This window comes from Etheostoma spectabile, chromosome 23 (genome assembly GCF_008692095.1).
Source record: "Etheostoma spectabile isolate EspeVRDwgs_2016 chromosome 23, UIUC_Espe_1.0, whole genome shotgun sequence".
Lineage (NCBI taxonomy): Eukaryota > Metazoa > Chordata > Actinopteri > Perciformes > Percidae > Etheostoma > Etheostoma spectabile.
The window spans coordinates 22,794,293-22,812,943 of record NC_045755.1 but is presented as its reverse complement, the minus strand read 5'-3'; the positions used below and the strand labels follow the sequence as shown (position 1 = coordinate 22,812,943).

The following is an 18,651-nucleotide window of genomic DNA, read 5'->3' as shown; positions in this document are numbered from 1 at the left end:
AGACACCTAAAGAGCTTGGCCCTCAGGTCTAGGTTACCTGAGCACCACAGGTTTCATCTTGTAGTCTGTGATGGTTCTTAGTCCAGACCACATGTTCTGGTGTTGGAGCCCTGGTAGTTAGAGTCCACAGTATCCATGTATTGTCTCTTTGCAATTAGTCTCGAATTGCCAGACCACAGCACTTATAACGATGCCCAAACAAGAGCCAACGTTGCCATTGTGTCATCATCAGGACTGTACACAGATCATTAAATGTTCTTAAACTTGATGTTTTCTCTACAGAGTTCACCAGGAGAGCTCAGAGGGCCTCGGTGGTCAGTCTGACCTGCAGCAGCAAGCAGACTTGGACTCCATATTTATGGTGTGTACATATTTAAAGATTATTTTCATTATTATCTACAGATTAAATGATAAACTACCATTCCCAGATCCCAATAGTCTCCACGCTGCTTTTTTTCAAACCAGCAGCCCTTCAGACTGAGAGATGAATCACATGTTGAGTTCTTTAAACTAAATGTTAACTTTATCATTCTGGTCCAGCTGCTGGAGGAGAACATCGTCACTTTTATAAAGAACGAGCTGAAGAAGTTTCAGAAAGTTCTATGTCCAGATTACCCAGAATGCTTAGAGAGTCAGAGGGAGGATGAGGAGGTTTTGGAGGGTGAGGGTGAAGAGCAGAGGAGGAGAAGCAGAGAAGCATTTCTGAAGATCACACTGTACTTCCTGAGGAGAATGAAGCAAGAGGAGCTGGCTGACCGTCTGCAGAGCAGTAAGAGGATTTTAACACAGTAATCATGATAGAAAAATGAAATGGAGGGAAAATGTGTAAATTGTATAATTCCATTTGATTTAACAAAACTGCACACATTGCATCAAATCAATTTTTTAAAACCAATACAGCCTTACTTATTTAGATTCTCTTATTTTAATTAGTATGTTTGTTAGGTTGTTCAGAAACTCGTGTTGCCGGATGCCGTCCCAGACTCATGTCAAACCTGGAGAAGAAATTCCAGTGTGTTTTTGAGGGGATTGCTAAAGCAGGGAACCCAACTCTTCTGAATAAGATCTACACTGCTATCTATATCACAAATGAAGAGACTACAGGGGTCAATGAAGAACATGAGGTCAGACAGATTGAAAAAGCATCCAGGAAACCAGACAGACCAGAAACAATAATCAGATGTGAAGACATCTTTAAAGCCCCACCTGGAAGAGATGAACCAATCAGAACCGTGATGACAAAGGGAGTGGCTGGCATCGGGAAAACAGTCTTAACACAGAAGTTCACTCTGGACTGGGCTGAAGGCAAAGCCAACCAGGACATCCAGTTCTTATTCCCATTCACCTTCAGAGAGCTGAATGTTCTGAAAGAGAGAAAGTTCAGCTTGGTAGAACTTGTTGATTACTTCTTTAGTGAAACCAAAGAAGCAGGAATCAGCAGGTTTGAAGAGGTCCAGGTTGTCTTAATCTTTGACGGTCTGGATGAGTGTCGACTTCCTCTGGACTTCCTCAACACTGAGATCCTGACTGATGTCACAGAGTCCACCTCAGTGGGTGTGCTGCTGACAAACCTCATCAGGGGGAATCTGCTTCCCTCTGCTCGCCTCTGGATAACCACACGACCCGCTGCAGCCAATCAGATCCCTGCTGAGTATGTTGACATGGTGACAGAGGTCAGAGGATTCACTGACCCACAGAAGGAGGATTATTTCAGTAAGAGATACAGAGACAAGAATCAGGCCAGCAAAATCATCTCCCACATCAAGACATCACGAAGCCTCCACATCATGTGCCACATCCCAGTCTTCTGCTGGATCACTGCTACAGTTCTGGAGAAGGTGTTGAAGACCAGAGAGGGAGGAGAGCTGCCCAAGACCCTGACTGAGATGTACATCCACTTCCTGGTGGTTCAGTCCAAACTGAAGAACATCAAGTATGATGGAGGATCTGGGACCGATTCAAACTGGAATAAAAAAACAAAGCAGATGATCAAGTCTCTGGGAAAACTGGCTTTTGAGCAGCTACAAAAAGGCAACCTGATCTTCTATGAATCAGACCTGACAGAGTGTGGCATCAATATCAGAGCAGCATCAGTGTACTCCGGAGTGTTCACACAGATCTTTAAAGAGGAGAGTGGACTGTACCAGGACAAGGTGTTCTGCTTTGTCCATCTGAGTGTTCAGGAGTTCCTGGCTGCTCTTCATGTCCATCTGACCTTCATCAACTCTGGAGTCAACCTTGTGGCAGAAGAACAAACAACCTTCCGGCGGCCTAAAGTCTCCAGAGTCAATCCTAGATTAAACCATCTTCATCAGAGTGCTGTGGACAAAGCTTTACAGAGTCAAAATGGACACCTGGACTTGTTTCTCCGCTTCCTCCTGGGTCTGTCACTGCAGACCAGTCAGAGATACCTACAAGGTCTGATGACACATCCAGAAAGTAACTCAAACACCAAAAAGGAAACAGTCAAGTATATCAAGACAAAGATCAGTCAGAATCTGTCTGCAGAGAGAAGCATCAATCTGTTCCATTGTCTGAATGAACTGAATGATGGTTCTCTAGTGGAGGAGATCCAACAGTCCTTGAGTTCAGGAAGTCTCTCCACCAATAAACTGTCTCCTGCTCAGTGGTCAGCTCTGGTCTTCATCTTACTGTCATCAGAAGAAGATCTGGACGTGTTTGACCTGAAGAAATACTCTGCTTCAGAGCAGGCTCTTCTGAGGCTGCTGCCAGTGGTCAAAGCCTCCAACAAAGCTCTGTACGTGCACACAAAACTATTCAGATTAAAGGCAGTTTTTCTTTAAGTATAACTTGTTTTTGTTTGCTCGAAGCTCTGATTTTATGCATTGCTGATGTCTTTTCAGGCTGAGGGGGTGTAAACTGTCAGAGAGAAGCTGTGAAGCTCTGTCCTCAGTTCTCAGCTCCCAGTCCTCTAGCCTGAAAGAGTTGGATCTGAGTAACAATGACTTGCAGGATTCAGGAGTGAAGCATCTGTCCTCTGGATTGAAGAGTCCACACTGCAGACTGGAAACTCTCAGGTTGGTGCTCAGCTATTTGAAAATGATGAACGTCAAGGCTCCTATTTTTTTTCATATATTAATTATTGGATGGCCTTTCTATTAAATCACTTTCAGACTGAGTGGCTGTACATTGTCAGAGAGAAGATGTGAATCTCTGTCCTCAGTTCTCAAGTCCCAGTCTTCTAGTCTGAGAGAGCTGGACCTGAGTAACAACATCCTGCAGGATTCAGGAGTGGAGCTGTTGTCGTCTGGAGAAAAGAGTCCACAATGCAGACTGGAAACTCTCAGGTTGGTGTTCAGTTTAAAAAAAAGTAACACCCTGTGAGTGGTTATTTTCTTCCTGTTAAGTATTGGATTGACCTTTTATTGAATCCCTTTCAGACTGAGTGGCTGTGACCTTTCAGAGAGAAGCTGTGAAGCTCTGTCCTTAGTTCTCAGCTCCCAGTCCTCTAGTCTGAGAGAGCTGGACCTGAGTAACAACGACCTGCAAGATTCAGGAGTGGAGCTGATGTCTCCTGGACTAAAGAGTCCACACTGCAGACTGGAAACTCTCAGGTTGGTGTTCAGTTAGGACCTGAGTAACAATGAAATTTAATGCAATATTGTGTAACATTATTTTTTTTCTCCGATTTGTGTCCCTACAGTGTCACAGTAATTTACTTCTACGCTGCTGCCATAAGTAGTGATACTTCTACATGTACATTTGTTATGATTAAATTACTTGTAATTAAAATCTAGCGGGTCAACAACTCTGCTAACAGAGCCAACGACACAAGACATAGCAAGCCAGCTAATTTTTCTTAATAGTCCTAGAACAAGAAGGCCAGCTGACTGTCCTGCCCTTTGTTATTTTGTGAAACTCTCTGCAACAACTAAAAGCCAGTCAGAGTTGTGACAGTCTCACTACGTTGTCTATGTGGATCTGCATCTGCATATGGGGAAACCAGACCGAATCAGGATAGACATGTCCACATCATGTCAGAGAGAAGATGTGAATCTCTGTCCTCAGTTCTCAGGTCCCAGTCAAGGGGGCGGCTGTGGCTCAGTGGTAGAGCGGTTTCCTGCCAATTGGAAGGTTGGTGGTTCGATCCCTGCCCCTGCAGTCATTGTCGAAGTGTCCATGGGCAAGACACTGAACCCCGAGTTGCCCCCGGTGCTGCGCATCGGAGTGTGAATGTGTGTGAATGTTTATCTGATGAGCAGGTGGCACCTTGTACGGCAGCCCCGGCCACAGTGTATGAATGTGTGTGAATGGTGAATGTTCCCTGTAGATGTAAAAGCGCTTTGAGCAGTTGTTAAGACTGGAAAAGCGCTATATAAATACATCACTGACATAGAGAAATAGAAGCCCTCTGGAGTTCTGCTCTTTATAAAACTGTGATAGTATAGTGGAAATTGTTAATTTTAACAACAGTATGAAACCTTGTCTCAGTCACAGTAAGATGTACAATCAAATAAAATAAAAACTTCTAAGGCCTTTCTGCTCTATAAAAAGTTCAGTATGTGAAATAGTATATTGTCCCAATAGAAAATAGGCTACATTTAACATTCAGCTCTGAGCCTAAAATTAGTGATTCACTAATTGTGCTGGGTTTTTACTGGCAGCTTCAACAACAGCAGAACGGAGCAATCAATCAATTTATTTGTGCTTTAGAATGTAATAACTGCAAAACAATTAGGAACATGGTTTATTTCTCTCTCACTCTAATGGATAATTCAATTTTCAAGTTGCTACACAACATTAGTTCTTGTTGTATATAGCTGGACTGTAAAGCCCAGCCCACTTCTAGCACTCAAAGTAATTGTTAAGTATTGCTCCAGGGAGATGGCCCAAGTCATACCTGAATGGTCATGACCAAGTGTGTGTGTGTGTGTGTGTGTGTGTGTGTGTGTGTGTGTGTGTGTGTGTGTGTGTAGTGTCTCAGGCTGTATGATCTCAGACAAAGGGTGTACTTCACTGGCCTCAGCTCTGAGCTCCAACCCCTCCCATCTGAGAGTGCTGGACCTGAGCTACAATCATCCAGGAGACTCAGGAGTGAAGCGGCTTTCTGCTTTACTGGAGGATCCAAACTGCAGACTGGACACTCTCAGGTATGGACGGACCAAGACTTCATTTTTATTTTTTGTCACTAACTGAGAAACTCTGGTTAATGTTCAATGGAGGATCTAAGTGAAGGTGTATTACAGGGGTTCTCAATCTTATCACACAAATACAAATATTTATTAAAAGACAGACGTCTGGAATGTACGGTGGCCCTGAAGTGCAAAACACAACAGCAATTATTAAAACGAAATCATGAAGCACAACATCATTATACTCATGTTTTCAAAATAGGTGCTTCTCTGTGCTTTTCACCTCTGCTTCCTGTTAAAAGACAGACAGTTCGTCTGTCCAATCAGGAGGGTCCGTCCTCTGCTAGAAAGGCCCTACCTTTCAGGTAGAAGCTAATGCCGATGTGTTTAATGATTTGTTGAAGCGTTTTCCTATTTTCTGTTGTGATTTGCACTTCAGGGCCACCATAGAGATTCAGTTGGCATTAACATAAACAGTTGCATTTTACGAAGGTAAGTTACCCTTTAAAATCAAATCAAACTGTTTTCTTTCTCTCACAGGAACACACCAGAGTTAACCTATGCCTCAGACCATTTTAGCGTATCAAATTAAAAAAAAATATAATAATAATAATTGTGTGCACAGGTTACTGAAATTTGGTAACAATACCAAACAAAACCTTTTTGGGCAGTTTACTTTTCTTTGACTAAATAATTTAATTAAATTGGAAAAATAAACCTAACCTATTTATATGTCATTTATTTAGACATTTTACACACCAAACTTATCAGTGGTGCCGCTTTGATCTGCACTCAAAGTTCAAATTACTTCAGTTTTGCCAAGTTGCTGCTGACCTTTGGTACGCAACCAATGAGATAATGGCATGTCTTTACCTAGCAACGAGAAATAGCTTTCTTGCCACCCTTAATGACGTTTACCTGCGCTGTGCTTTTCTCTGCGTCCTACCAAACGGTGTGCAGAGTGCAAATTGCGTATCATTTGTAGTTGGCTTAAGTGTAACCACACCGTGACAGCTTTAGCTCACGCCGTCTTTTCACAATATGATGGTTAAACCTTGCAATTATCCACAGCCCTGGAGTATGAAGTGGATTGTGTCTTTGTGTCTTCCTGCAGGGTGGACCATGGTGGACCACAGAGACTGAGACCTGGTGTGAGGAAGTGTGAGTGTGTTTTAAGTTTGCTCTTAAAGAACTCAGCTGTGTGTTACACTAATTTAACCCCTTCCTGGCGCTGGAAGTATAATATGAGAGGAGGTTACTTATTATGGTGAATTGGCTAAATCTCCCTTTACCAGTGAATGTTGTTATTATAGGCATAGGTAACTATAAAGAAATAATCAACAACCAATAACGCGGTGCCTCCACTGTGGAACTATTTAACTCACCATGAGTATGTAATGTCTGCAACACTGCTTTAAACTCCCATATTTAATGAAAGGTTTCCACCCTGCTGGGTTAGGCCTGAAGAAGTTTAAAGCAGAGTTTAAAGCAGAGGCAGTGTTTAAAACAGTGTTGCGGACATTACATTTTTTTACTGACTGAAACATCAAGCAACCCCACAGCCACAGCCCTGGTCCTTCAGTGAAGTCTTGGTTTGTCCAGGTCCTCGGTGAAAGATGACTGTCTCTCACGGCGGCTCTAGCTTAATCAGAAAATAATTAACTTAGATTACTTCACTGAAAGTACATTACACTTCCCTTCAAGACAAAGGATTATGGGAAAAAATGCTTATTGTATTTACCCTATTATGAACTGAAACACCACTCATGCAGCACACCATTAGAAACTTTAAAGTCTCATGATTCCATTACACAAAGCATAAGATGACTTACAGAAGTTATATTCATGTTATGAAGTAAACAAACACAGAAAGATTCTGCGCTGTGTTGGAGCTAAAACCTGCTCCAGTCTCAGGGTTCAGTCAATTAGCAGTCAGAATCTCAGATGTTGATGTGTGAATCCTTTTTTATTAGAATATTCTAGAGACAAATAAAGAATCAACCCAACACGGCTCTCCTCCAAAGTTGTCTGACCCTTTGGCTCTTTCACCCCTAGATTTATTCACAAAGGGTGGGGTCTTGGGGTCACAGTGAGGTGATGTGTTTGTATACTTAATCGTTATCTCTTAGATTGGAATATGACTGTAAATCTATGACTTCTCAGTTCAGGATTTTCAAAGCAAAAGATAAGTGAGCTGTAACAGATGGAATGAAAACAGACTCAGGAAAAGGCCCTAACAATCAATTACTTCCGACACATTTAGGGGAGGCTGTATTATAATTGAATGTACCAGATCCCCTTATCTTAAAAGAAAGGAGTATTATAAACAACTTAATGCATGACCAACATGTCTTCCTTTATCTTGAAATAATGCTTTTGCAAAGTATAGTCTAAATTGCAACTCATACCCAGTGTTTAAACACATATAACATTTTAAAGTCCAACATTTGCTAGTGTCTAAAGTCAAGAGTGCATCCCCACCTGTGTCCTTGTGTCTTTATTTACAGCGGTGAAAGATCGCCAAAAAACCTTTTTTTCCTACATCGGCAACACTTCAAGGATTAATCCAATCCAATTCTTTTAATCCAAAGTGAGCTGGTCCCCTCGCAATCTTGTAGTTTCTGGCCGAGTTTCGACGTGGAGAAATCTAGATAGTTCATCATTTCTGTGTTTTGATCGCTGTATCTTTTGCCCTCAGCGCGCTACAACGTTACTCTGGACATTGCCAGACTCTCTGATTTCCACTGTTTCCAATGAAGTTTGTTGGCAGCCAATAGACTCAGTGTAACCCGAGATGTCTCTGAAAGAAGAATATCAGATCCCCAATTTACCTTTGGGCACAGGTGGGAAAGATTGACAGCTATTCCTTCCAGTTAAAACTAGATGCTATGAAACCGGCCTCCCTGTGTAGCCAATAAGAAGAAGAATGGATCAATACCAAAACTTGACCAGAAAATCTTAACCCTGCAATGGCTCCAGCTGTGTCAAAGCAAAAAAAAGGCCTTAGTAATTGCACTTCACCATTTCATCAATTTCTAATTACTTATTTCTATAAATGTATGTATTTATTTTAAGTACGTGTGTGAGTGATGTGGATGTGTTTTTGTATTTGAGAAGTTTTGAATTTTGCACTTTTTTGGCTTTTTTGGAAATAAGAAAAACTTATCTGTAGAAATAAATTCATAAAACAGCATTTTGTTTATCCATTTTTCTTCTAGTTTTTTTCTGTTTTAAGTTCAGACATGTGGCTATGGTACTATTTTTGTATATAGCCCATGTAATATGCTTACAGTAGGGTTTTTTAATCTTTTTACAGATGATTTACTTGGACGGAAATGGAAATTCTCTATTCTAACCTCTTTAGCTCTGTGTCAGTAAGGCCTAGTGTCACACTGACACTAGAAACAACAAATTCAGGAGGAGCAGGGAGACAACGTCAGCTTATGAGCTCTAGGTTTTCTCACTTTCCCTACACTTGAGTTTTAGATTTTCTTGTCTGAAGAACGAAGATTTGTTTTTGTTTTTGTGGCTGGAAAGATGATTTAATTAATTAATTTGAAATCCACAAACAGAACAAACTGAACACGTTGATCCAACAGAACTAATAAATACATAAATACATGAATCAACAGTTGAGACAACAGCTAACAACAAGCTAACTTTGTTTCTTTATTTTTTATTCACATATAAGTTTTGTTCAAGTAACCTTCAGTTTTCTTCTCTGGATGTTTTTAATAAATAAGCGTTGAAAAAACTCACAGTCCATGAACACAACACGGCATTATTAATGTCCCAAAGATGTTTAAAAGGTGATCAAATGAGTTGAGGTAGATTTATCTTCCAGTTCCTCCCAGATAGGAGACCTGGTATCAGATATACAACACAAACACAAACATACCATAAATCCTCATTTTTCATCCATAAACTGGTATTTCCTTAACTGATCATCAGCTAATAGCAGTTTTAGAGAGCAGATGGTTCAGAGCTGCTTTGTACTGCAGTAGAAGAAGATGGGACAGTTTTATTAGTGAGACTTTATTCAGTTGATGTTTCTAGATCTGGATCATCAGCTGTCCTCATCGGGTCAACACGAGGACAAGAAGCTGGACATTGTTGACATGTTGACTGTCATGTTCAGGAATTCTTCATGTTGATAGAACTGGATTGTCAAACATCACTCACAGCTGTATATGAAATCAACGTTTGAAGGGTTTTCTTTCAGTTATTGTCTGTAAAGTTGTTAATAAATGATCAGATGATAACCTGCAGCTGTATTGTGTCTTGTTCTCTCCATCAGATGTCTGTGAACTGGAACTGGACACAAACACAGTACACAGAAGACTCAAACTCTCAAACAACAACAGGAAGGTGACAGGTGAGAAGGAGAATCAGTCATATCCTGATCATCCAGACAGATTTGACCGTTGGGTTCAGCTACTGTGCAGAGATGGTCTGACTGGTCGCTGTTACTGGGAGGTCGAGATGAGAGGAAGGGTTATTATATCATTGAGTTACAGAGGAATCAGAAGGAAAGGAAAAAGTAAAGACTGTGGTTTTGGAGAGAATGATCATTCCTGGAGACTACACTGCTCTGATGAAGATGGTTACTCCGTCAAGCACAATAACAGAGAAACATTCCTCACTTCCTGCTCTGTCTCTAACAGAGTAGCAGTGTATGTGGACGTTCCTGCTGGCTCTCTGTCCTTCTACACAGTCTCCTCTGACTCACTGATCCACCTCCACACCTTCTACACCACATTCACTCAGCCTCTCTATCCTGGGTTTATGGTCTGGCCTGGTTCCTCAGTGTCTCTGTGTCCTCTGCGGGACTGAGAGTCTCTGCTGTGGACAGAAACACTGACTGAAGACCAGCTGCTGAAATCAAAGTTCAGTCTGTTCACCATCACACACACTCTGCACTGTGAAGCAGATCTGAGACTCAAACACAAAAACATGCATTGGATTTCATCTCTGGTTATCAACATTTGAACTGTTTGACTAAAACACTTCATGATATGTCACATCTAAAAATAATCAACTATTATTGGTCACTATCATGCCATTTATATTTTAAATCATATTACAATATATTTAAAATGTGGAAAACAAATGTTTCTATAAACAATCATCATATAGTCTAATGTTTCTAAATGTTTTTAATAAAATCTATACGTTTCATCATTTGTTCATTTGATCATATCATGATTCCATTCATCAGTTGTCTCTCTTTACTGAGATTGATACACCCCCCCATAATAAAAAACTATGTAACTCAGTGCAGCCTATAACTAATATATTTCCTTTAAATATTATTATATGTCCTGTTCTGCTAAACCCAACCCCTAAACTCTCAGAGGTCCCCACAAACACTAAAACACTCAGGGGTCCCCTCAAACCAGGGAAGACAATACTCCAGGTAGGAGGGGGGAGATGTTACTCCAGGTAGGAGAGGGGGAGGTGTCTGGAAATAAAAAAACACACTTGGGTCAAAGGTTTTAGGGATTCAACTCTTCTGCTCTATCTCTCTATAATGTGATGTTTTCAAATGAAAGCAGATTTTTTGGAGATTCCAGAGTTTTTGGACATTGTGGCAGAACAGAACTACTCTGAAAATATTTTGCCAACAAACTAAAATAATGTTGCTGTCATATAAGCTCTACACACAAGTCTGGTGGGTTTGGCGATGGTGATTTTGAGGCTGTTTCATGTTAAACTAAAAGGATCTTAAAGCCCTGACACATCAATCGAATAATTGTCCCTCGGACATGTAGAAAGATATCTTTCTTTTGAAAGTCTTTTTATCTGTCTAATCATTCGCAAAATCTCTGTTCCGTATGTGTAGGTGTTGGTGTGTGTGTCTGTGTGTGTTTGTGTCTGATAATAGTTGTACATCTCCAGTTCTTAGCACCACCAACCGGCAGCCTGGTGTGCAGCTGCCCGGCTGCTGCCCGCTGGTAAACCTGTACGGCAGACTGCAGCAGCCTCTTATTTCCATAAAAATGGGATTGTGTTTCTGTGCTGTGTGTTTGAACATTCACATTAAATCTAATTTAATTAGCTTTTCTAATTTGGGATTTGGTTTTTGGCCCCAATTCAAAAAGTAGTGTAAAAATATATTAAGGTAGGAATATTAACAGCTAAATGTACTTAACCCTCATGTCAAATTGATTGTTTTTTTTAATTCCCCAAAATAACATGATTGATTCCTCCCAACGATCTTTGGCAAGTACAAATCTCTACTTTCATTAATTTTGGGGCATCTTATTCAATTTTATAGCATTTGAAAACAAATTGAAGTGTTTTTGAAATAGTATTGAGTAAAAGTTGACATATTCCAGTCTGTGATCAATTTACATTCCTTTAATTTCAGTCGAAATAATTCCTAGATTATGCTTTTCTAACTCAAACATTAGGTATAATTTCATTAAATTAGGTTTATTGACCATAAATTCCAAAAACAACTGTAAAACTAAAAGTTAATAAGTTAGTGTTACATAGTGTTGAAAACATCAAAAAAGTAATAAACATTGAAAAAAAGCATTAAAAGTGTTGAAAAAGCAACAAAAATGTAAACAAAGTTAAAAACATCGATGCAAGAGTCAACAAAAGTGTTGATGTTCAATTTTGACGGAAAGACAACAAAAGGGTTAAAGTATATGTCACACAGAGGCCACTTGGAGAGATACCTGCTGCTGTACAAGATGCTGATCTTTAGCTCATTAGATGGTCAGTTAGCTCCATCTAGTGGACAGATAGTAGAACTCCATCATCTGATGGGGGACTTCTCTCACACTGACTGGCTCTGGGACCAGGTTGGACTGGTTCCGACTGAAGTTATGGACTATGACGGCGTCTTCAAATCAAATGCACATCGACTTCAGGACTGACGAGGGACAACGAGCAGCTTCTTCTCTCCCAGTGTCTCCTGGACACATGAAGGAGGACCGGGTCTGGAAACTGACCTGAAGAGACTTCAGCAGGTGAGAATCTGACCAGAGGAGTCTGGAAATGTTTGATGAACAGAATCACTTTGATTCAATCTGTTTGACTGGACAGAAGAAAAGTTTCTTTCTGGGTTGTTCTTCAGATTTGTATCGATAGACTATGATCCAAATGAGTGTCCATCTGAGTTAAAGGAGAGTGGTTTGAGAATGATTAGCATGTATTACTGTTGGTAGTTCTCAGGTCACAACAACAGCACAACGTCATCTGAGTTCACATCAGTGGAAAAACTGGTCGGACCGCTCTGATCCACTTGATCCAACACCCAGTAGTACTTTGACACTGAGTTGTTTGTACTTTTACTGCATTACAGAAGTCCCATGAGATCATTCTGTACCGTAGTAAAAGTAGCGTCATGATGAGATTTTCTTTGCGATGCTTTCAGGTGTAAGCTACATTTGACTGTTTGGAGCAGTTTTATATGATGATGCAGTGATTCTTTTCTTTATTGATCAACCTGCGGATGGTCTCTTTGTGTTTTTAGGAAGCACAGGTTGAGTTATTAGCTATTATCAATGGTATTCCATCAATATTAGTAAAGTTATGAAAATGTATATCTTGATCACTTTATCAAATTGAATAAATAATCGACACATTTATTTATCTGTAGCAATACTGATTCATAAGTAATAATCCTTTTGTCATACTCCATTTTGTGCGTGTGTGTGTGTGTGAGAGAGAGTGAGAATGAGGAAGATGACAACGTAACTACGCTGGTGGCTACACCACAAAAAAAACAGGGAGTGTCCAAGCAGCTCTGATCAACTTGGCCGTGGGACATTTGATCTAAAACCCAGTAGTACTTTGACACTGAGTTGTTTGTACTTTTACTGCAGTACAGAGTTCCTGTATGATCATTCTGGACTGCAGTAAAAGTACCAACACATGACTTTGTTAGTACAAGTTAAAGTTCTGCCTTGAAATTGTAACTTTGGTAAAAGGAGAAAAAGTTACAGAGTGCATAAAGGTGTGTGTGTGTGTGTGTGTGTGTGTGTGTGTGTGTGTGTGTGTGTGTGTGTGTGTGTGTGTGTGTGTGTGTGTGTGTGTGTGTGTGTGTGTGTATACATCAAAGTGCCAAGCTTGTGCACAATGCAGAATTGAATTGAGAATATCTCCTAAATTCCATTTCAATCCTTGAATTTGAATTGATTTTGAGTTGATGTCAAAAACAGGATCTGGAACTACAAATCCCATTTGAATCAAAGGAAGCAGAATTACAATTCAATAAAAATTAAATGAAATTCATACGTCATAAAATATGTCACATATGACTGCAGTACATATTCTATAAATGTTATTCACTACTTGTAAAGATTACATTAACAGGAAATGTTTCCCCAGCAATGAATGTTAAAAGCTCTTGTCACAGAACTAATAATTCACTTTTATTTATTGGAATTGTAATTTTGTGGAACATGATGGAACATGACTCCATTTCCCAGAATGCCTATCATTATCTATCTTTTTAAACAAAATGCATGCAGGGTTCATGAGTGACTATTTACGTGTAATGAACTTATGTTATTAGATTCCAACATGAATGTAACTATATGTAGAAATTAAATTAGTTTGTACTCAAATTAAAAGGAAATTGCTTTGCGTCGATAATGAATCCAAATAAAGTTATCCACCCCCGTTTAAAACGGGGAACTTCTAACAGGAAGCAGTTCCATTTCCATCCTAACACTGGATGCATGTGAGATTTAACACATTTAAAACATTCTTCTCTTTGCTGGGGGAGCGGCTGGGCAAACCTTCTTTTGGTACTTTTAAATGATTTTGGGTTATTATGATTTTATATTAGTATGTCTGGACCACAAATGAACAAATGGGTGGCCACAAAATCCGGAGGACAGAGGGAGAGTGTAGGCCGTCAGAGAGACGACACTGGACAGGGAGACTTCCTGTTTGTCTTTTAGACTCCATCTTTGATGTTTGGATGAAAAGAGGTTTCAGAAGGATTTTACTCTGCGTGTTAATGGCTGAGTTCTGCTGCTCTCTGTTGGCCCGTGCCACAGGGTAAAAAATACACACACACACACACATACTCTCACACAAAGTTGAATAAGATCGAGGGTGTGTGTCTGAAGGAAGGTTGTTATTGCTGCGAGTTGAGGTGACTTTCCTGTTGTGGAATCATCTGTCTGTATCTGTGTGTGTGTCTGTATTTGTGTGTGTGTGTGTGTGTGTGTGTGTGCACGTGTGTGTGTGTGTGTGTGTGTCTGTTTGTGTATCTGTGTGCCTGTGCGTGTGTGTGTTTGGGTGTGTGTGTGTGTGTGTGTGTGTGTGTGTGTATCTGTGTGTGTGTGTGTGTGTTTGTGTGTGTATATCTGTGTGTGTGTGTGTGTGTGTGTGTGTGTGTGTGTGTGTGTGTGTGAGTTACAGCTAACGTTAGCTTGACCGCAGGTTCGGTTCCATTTAACTGTTATCGGTCACATATCATTAGGGGACCACTAAGGTCTATATAAAAGAGACTTCATATAAATATATATATATATATATATATATATATGTGTACAAATAACTTCATTGAGATTCTATATACAACACGCAAGATGTGGCCGTCATCACCATGGCAATGCTCGTCATCAGCTGATCTTCTTCATATTTCTTTATTACATCATCAGAGGAAACTTTACACAAGTCTAAACACACAGAAGCTGCATGAGTGTGTGTGTGTGTGTGTGTGTGTGTTTGTTTGTGTGAGTGTGTGTGTGTGTGTGTAACTCTAACATTGATTGAACATTGGCTCCATCTACTAGATCATTTGCAGTAATTGCCTTACTGTTTAATAAGCTTCATAGATGTGTTTCCACCTTCACACCAGTTGATGGTCGATGCCTTAACGTCTGAAGGACACAGTTTATCAAAAAGGGTGCAGGGACAAGAACGTCTTCTATCTGTACTTGACCAACGGGTTGTCTTTGGCAGCTGAGATAAATAACCGCTAGAAAACTTGGAGGCATGAGGGACAGAAGTAGAAAAGACACTGAAATTGGCCAGGGACAGGTAGGGTTGGCTGTGGTGTGGGATGCAGAAACCTTTATTGCTAACCCTCTTCCCAAACCCTTCTCTGCGCAGGGTGCTGATCTCCTTGCCCTCACTGAAGCATGTAAACTGTCAGGCTCACCCCTAACGATCGACACGGACTCTAGGTGTGCTTTTGGAGTAGTGCAGGACTTTCGGGCAGTGTGGAAACACCAAAACTTCCTGAAATATGATGGTACGCCCATTTTGCATCATCAACTGGTCAATGAAGTTTTGACAGCCATCTTACCTCGATCACAAGTAGGCATATGGAAATGTTCTGCACCCACTGGTGCAGCTGATGCCGTCTCCAGGGGTAACGCACGTGCTGACATGGCTGCAACAGCTGCTGCACATCTGCCCCTTCCGGGAGATGACACTTTAGCCTCCACAACTGAGGATGTTTCACTTCCAGGTTCTGTTGCTGCAATGCAAACACACGCTACAACACAGGAAAGACTACAGTGGAAAAGTGCTGGGTGAAACTTTATCGAGGGGGTCTGGCAGGGACCAGGTTCTACACCTTGCCCTCCACACCCTTTATCCCCACATTAGCTTAAGAATCTTGAGGCTTTGTCCAAAGCTCACAGAATTAAACTTGTACTCCTCAGCCATGGATGCAGTTGAAACAGAATAATGATGGTTCTGGAGGTGGTTTGGCTACGATTATCTTCCAGGGCTTTGTCTCATAAATCCACTGAAGAATATTTCTGAAGTTTTTCTCTTGCTGTTTGCTGTTCAAGTCCCAATCTCTTAGTTTGAGATGTTTGGTCCTGTGCTGTCCTTAGGTCCAGTCCATCCGAGGTCCGCCGAAGAATAACCCCCATTTCTTTCTGTCCCTCCTGTCATGCACCCCCCTCGCTCCCAAATGAGACTTGTCCAGGCCATTCACAGACAAGCCTGAACTGGCCCCACTGTACTCTGTCCTTTATACACTTACACACTTGCCAAGAGAAGTGAGCATGCACATTTGTGTCGACCCGGTTGGGCCACTGGAGGTTTTAGTTTCTAGACTGTTGTTCCTCCATCAGTTAATAATGAACATGTTGTTGTGCTGCTTCTTCTTCTTCTTCTTCTTCTTCTGGGCTGCATGGTCCTGCAGGTTGGAGGTTGTGGAGGTCTGTCAGTGGCTGGGCCACTCTAGGTTTTAGTTTGCTGTCATGATTTTATAGACTGTTCCTCCATCATTTAATAGTGAACCTTAAAGCTCTTATTGTGAAAGTCTGCTTCCTGCCAGGTGGGGCTGTGACTCATCAGGAAATAACTCACCTGAGTTGTTGATCGTGGACAGTTTGGACTGGTTGAAGAAACAGTCCAGTGAGGCTGAGACGCAGATCTTTTTCTCGGAGTGGAGCTCCAGATGAAGGGTTAGGAGGTAAGATACACTCTCATTTTAATGGGGGGGGAGTGTGTGTGTGTGTGTGTGTGTGTGTGTGTGTGTGTGTGTGTGTGTGTGTGTGTGTGTGTGTGTGTGTGTGTGTGTGTAACCATTATCCAACCGCCCTCTGCTCTCACCTCACACTCCCAGTTATAGTTTGGGATTTGAAGGTGGAGGAAGTGATGAACACAGACAGCAGCAGCGTCTGTCAGCGTCTGTAGACGGAGGACCACGTCTCTCTGTCCTCACCTGGACGGGACTATAACAGGTGAGCAGCCTGACAGGTAACATTACACACCTCCGATGGAGGAACTCTCCCCTTATATTTGGAGGATTCATAACATACATCAAGTATGATTTAATCAACAGGAAAAAGGTTAGTATGAATCAGCTGACTTGTGAGGAATGAGGGAGTGTCTTTCTGCTCCGACAGCCTGAATACTTTTACTCTAACTGAAACCTGATCAGCTGTTCACTCTCTCCAGAAAAAAAGAGACTTTTAATGACACCTGATCTAAAGTTAAACCATGATGTAATCCAGAGGTCTTCAACAGGGGGCCACCAACGTATTGGGAGTTTTTTATTAAAATGTCTGAACATGATTTCAACATATTAGCAGATATAAATCAGCCTATTAATGGAGAAGAAGATTAAAGTTAGAATCAGTGGCCAATAGGTAAGGTAGCCATCCACAGATCCAGTTCATAAGGACTCACTGTGCTACGATCAACATTCAAATATCACAGACAATATACAATAACTGGAAAAACAACATACCTACACATCACTGTACTGCAGTATCATGTACAGCAGGCTAGCTAACATGTAAGATGAAATACATAATGTATTGTTAGACAGTGTACGTAGTATAACCTTTATTGTTTATCTAAATTAAAATATACTTAAACGTGGGATCATCCAAGATAAAAGTGGCAACCAAGCTTACTGAAGCATACCGTCAGTCTAATGTCAATTATCAATCATCATCAAAAATATACATATTGCACATCAAACTTTCTGACAATAATCACAGAGCTGCCAACTTTTCCAAAAACCTTGGAGTGAGATTTGGGGGGGCAACCCATATTTTGCCGCGTACAAAGCAATTTCTTTGGCTCTTTCAGCATTATTATACTTCAGGGTTTAACTTGGGATTTGTTATATGTGGGGGGATGGGTCTCTCCCTAGGGGGCTCGCGGGGTATGCCCCCCCAGGAAAAAAATTGGAAAAATAAACCATTAAATGGCACTTTCTGGAAAGTTTTGTGCAAAAAAAATGGAGAAATCAAGTCTTGCATGATATGTGCAAAACTGTAGAGTTAAGAGCCTTTGCATTGTTGTAGTATCAACAGGTTTTAGGGCATTCAGCATTTACATTATATACATTGTTAAATTCTTATGATATAAGAACTGACCCAGACAATGTGCCAAACATAATGAGCCACATGAGGAGACAGGAGCATATGTTAGCAACAGCTGAGAAGATTTGGGTCTGTGGGGAACAGGTCCAGGGGTCCCTGGTGTAGGGACCAGGGACCCAAAGTTAAATTAATGTTGAGGGATCAACTAAACCACTGAAATTCTAAAGATTGAGAACCACTGTTTTGCATAAATTCTAATCCTTTAACCTTTGTGTCAAGGCTCAGTAATGTTTGGCCCTCATCCTCTCTACCCCACTTAATGTATTTACTTTTTTGGGAAAATAAAGACTATTTGTTCATTTTATAAAACATTGAATGAATTATTTACAGTTACATCTAGATATGCACCGAGGTTGGAGAAGCACAATAGTGGCCCAAAGTTGCAGTATCGTATATATATATTATAGTATAGCTCTGATGTGTTTCATCAGATTTCTGCTCTTGTTTACAACTTTATGCACATTCAAAATATAACTCCTCCCATCTGTGTCCGAGATGTAGAGTTGTAATATAGTCTGCAGTGCATGTTATTGCTCCGCTGATAAGGTGGATCTCACTCAGACCGTCGCACAGACAGAGGCCCATTTGGGTCTCTGATCTCTGACAAAGTTTAGAGGAGGCCGTACGCTGCTCTTTATCGGAGGTCTACGCATGGATGCAACGTGTCACCGCCCCCCCCAGAGCGAGTCCACTAACATGAACTGAAGTTGCTCCACTACCTGCCGCGCTGC

At 40.9% G+C, this 18,651-nt stretch overlaps 1 protein-coding gene across 2 annotated transcripts in view; it reads left to right on the top strand.

Annotated features, from left to right (window-relative positions):
• LOC116672880 (NACHT, LRR and PYD domains-containing protein 12) overlaps positions 1 to 18,651 on the top strand; it is a 769,761-nt gene that overhangs the window by 741,505 nt on the left and 9,605 nt on the right. Inside the window, exon 11 of one of the 2 annotated variants that reach the window (XM_032504859.1) lies at positions 3,402 to 3,575. In XM_032504859.1, coding sequence (XP_032360750.1) covers positions 3,402 to 3,575 — 174 coding nt within the window. Of the gene's footprint in view, positions 1 to 3,401; positions 3,576 to 16,750; positions 16,769 to 18,651 lie in introns of those variants that run through there. The other variant, XM_032504861.1, reaches the window with a different exon arrangement.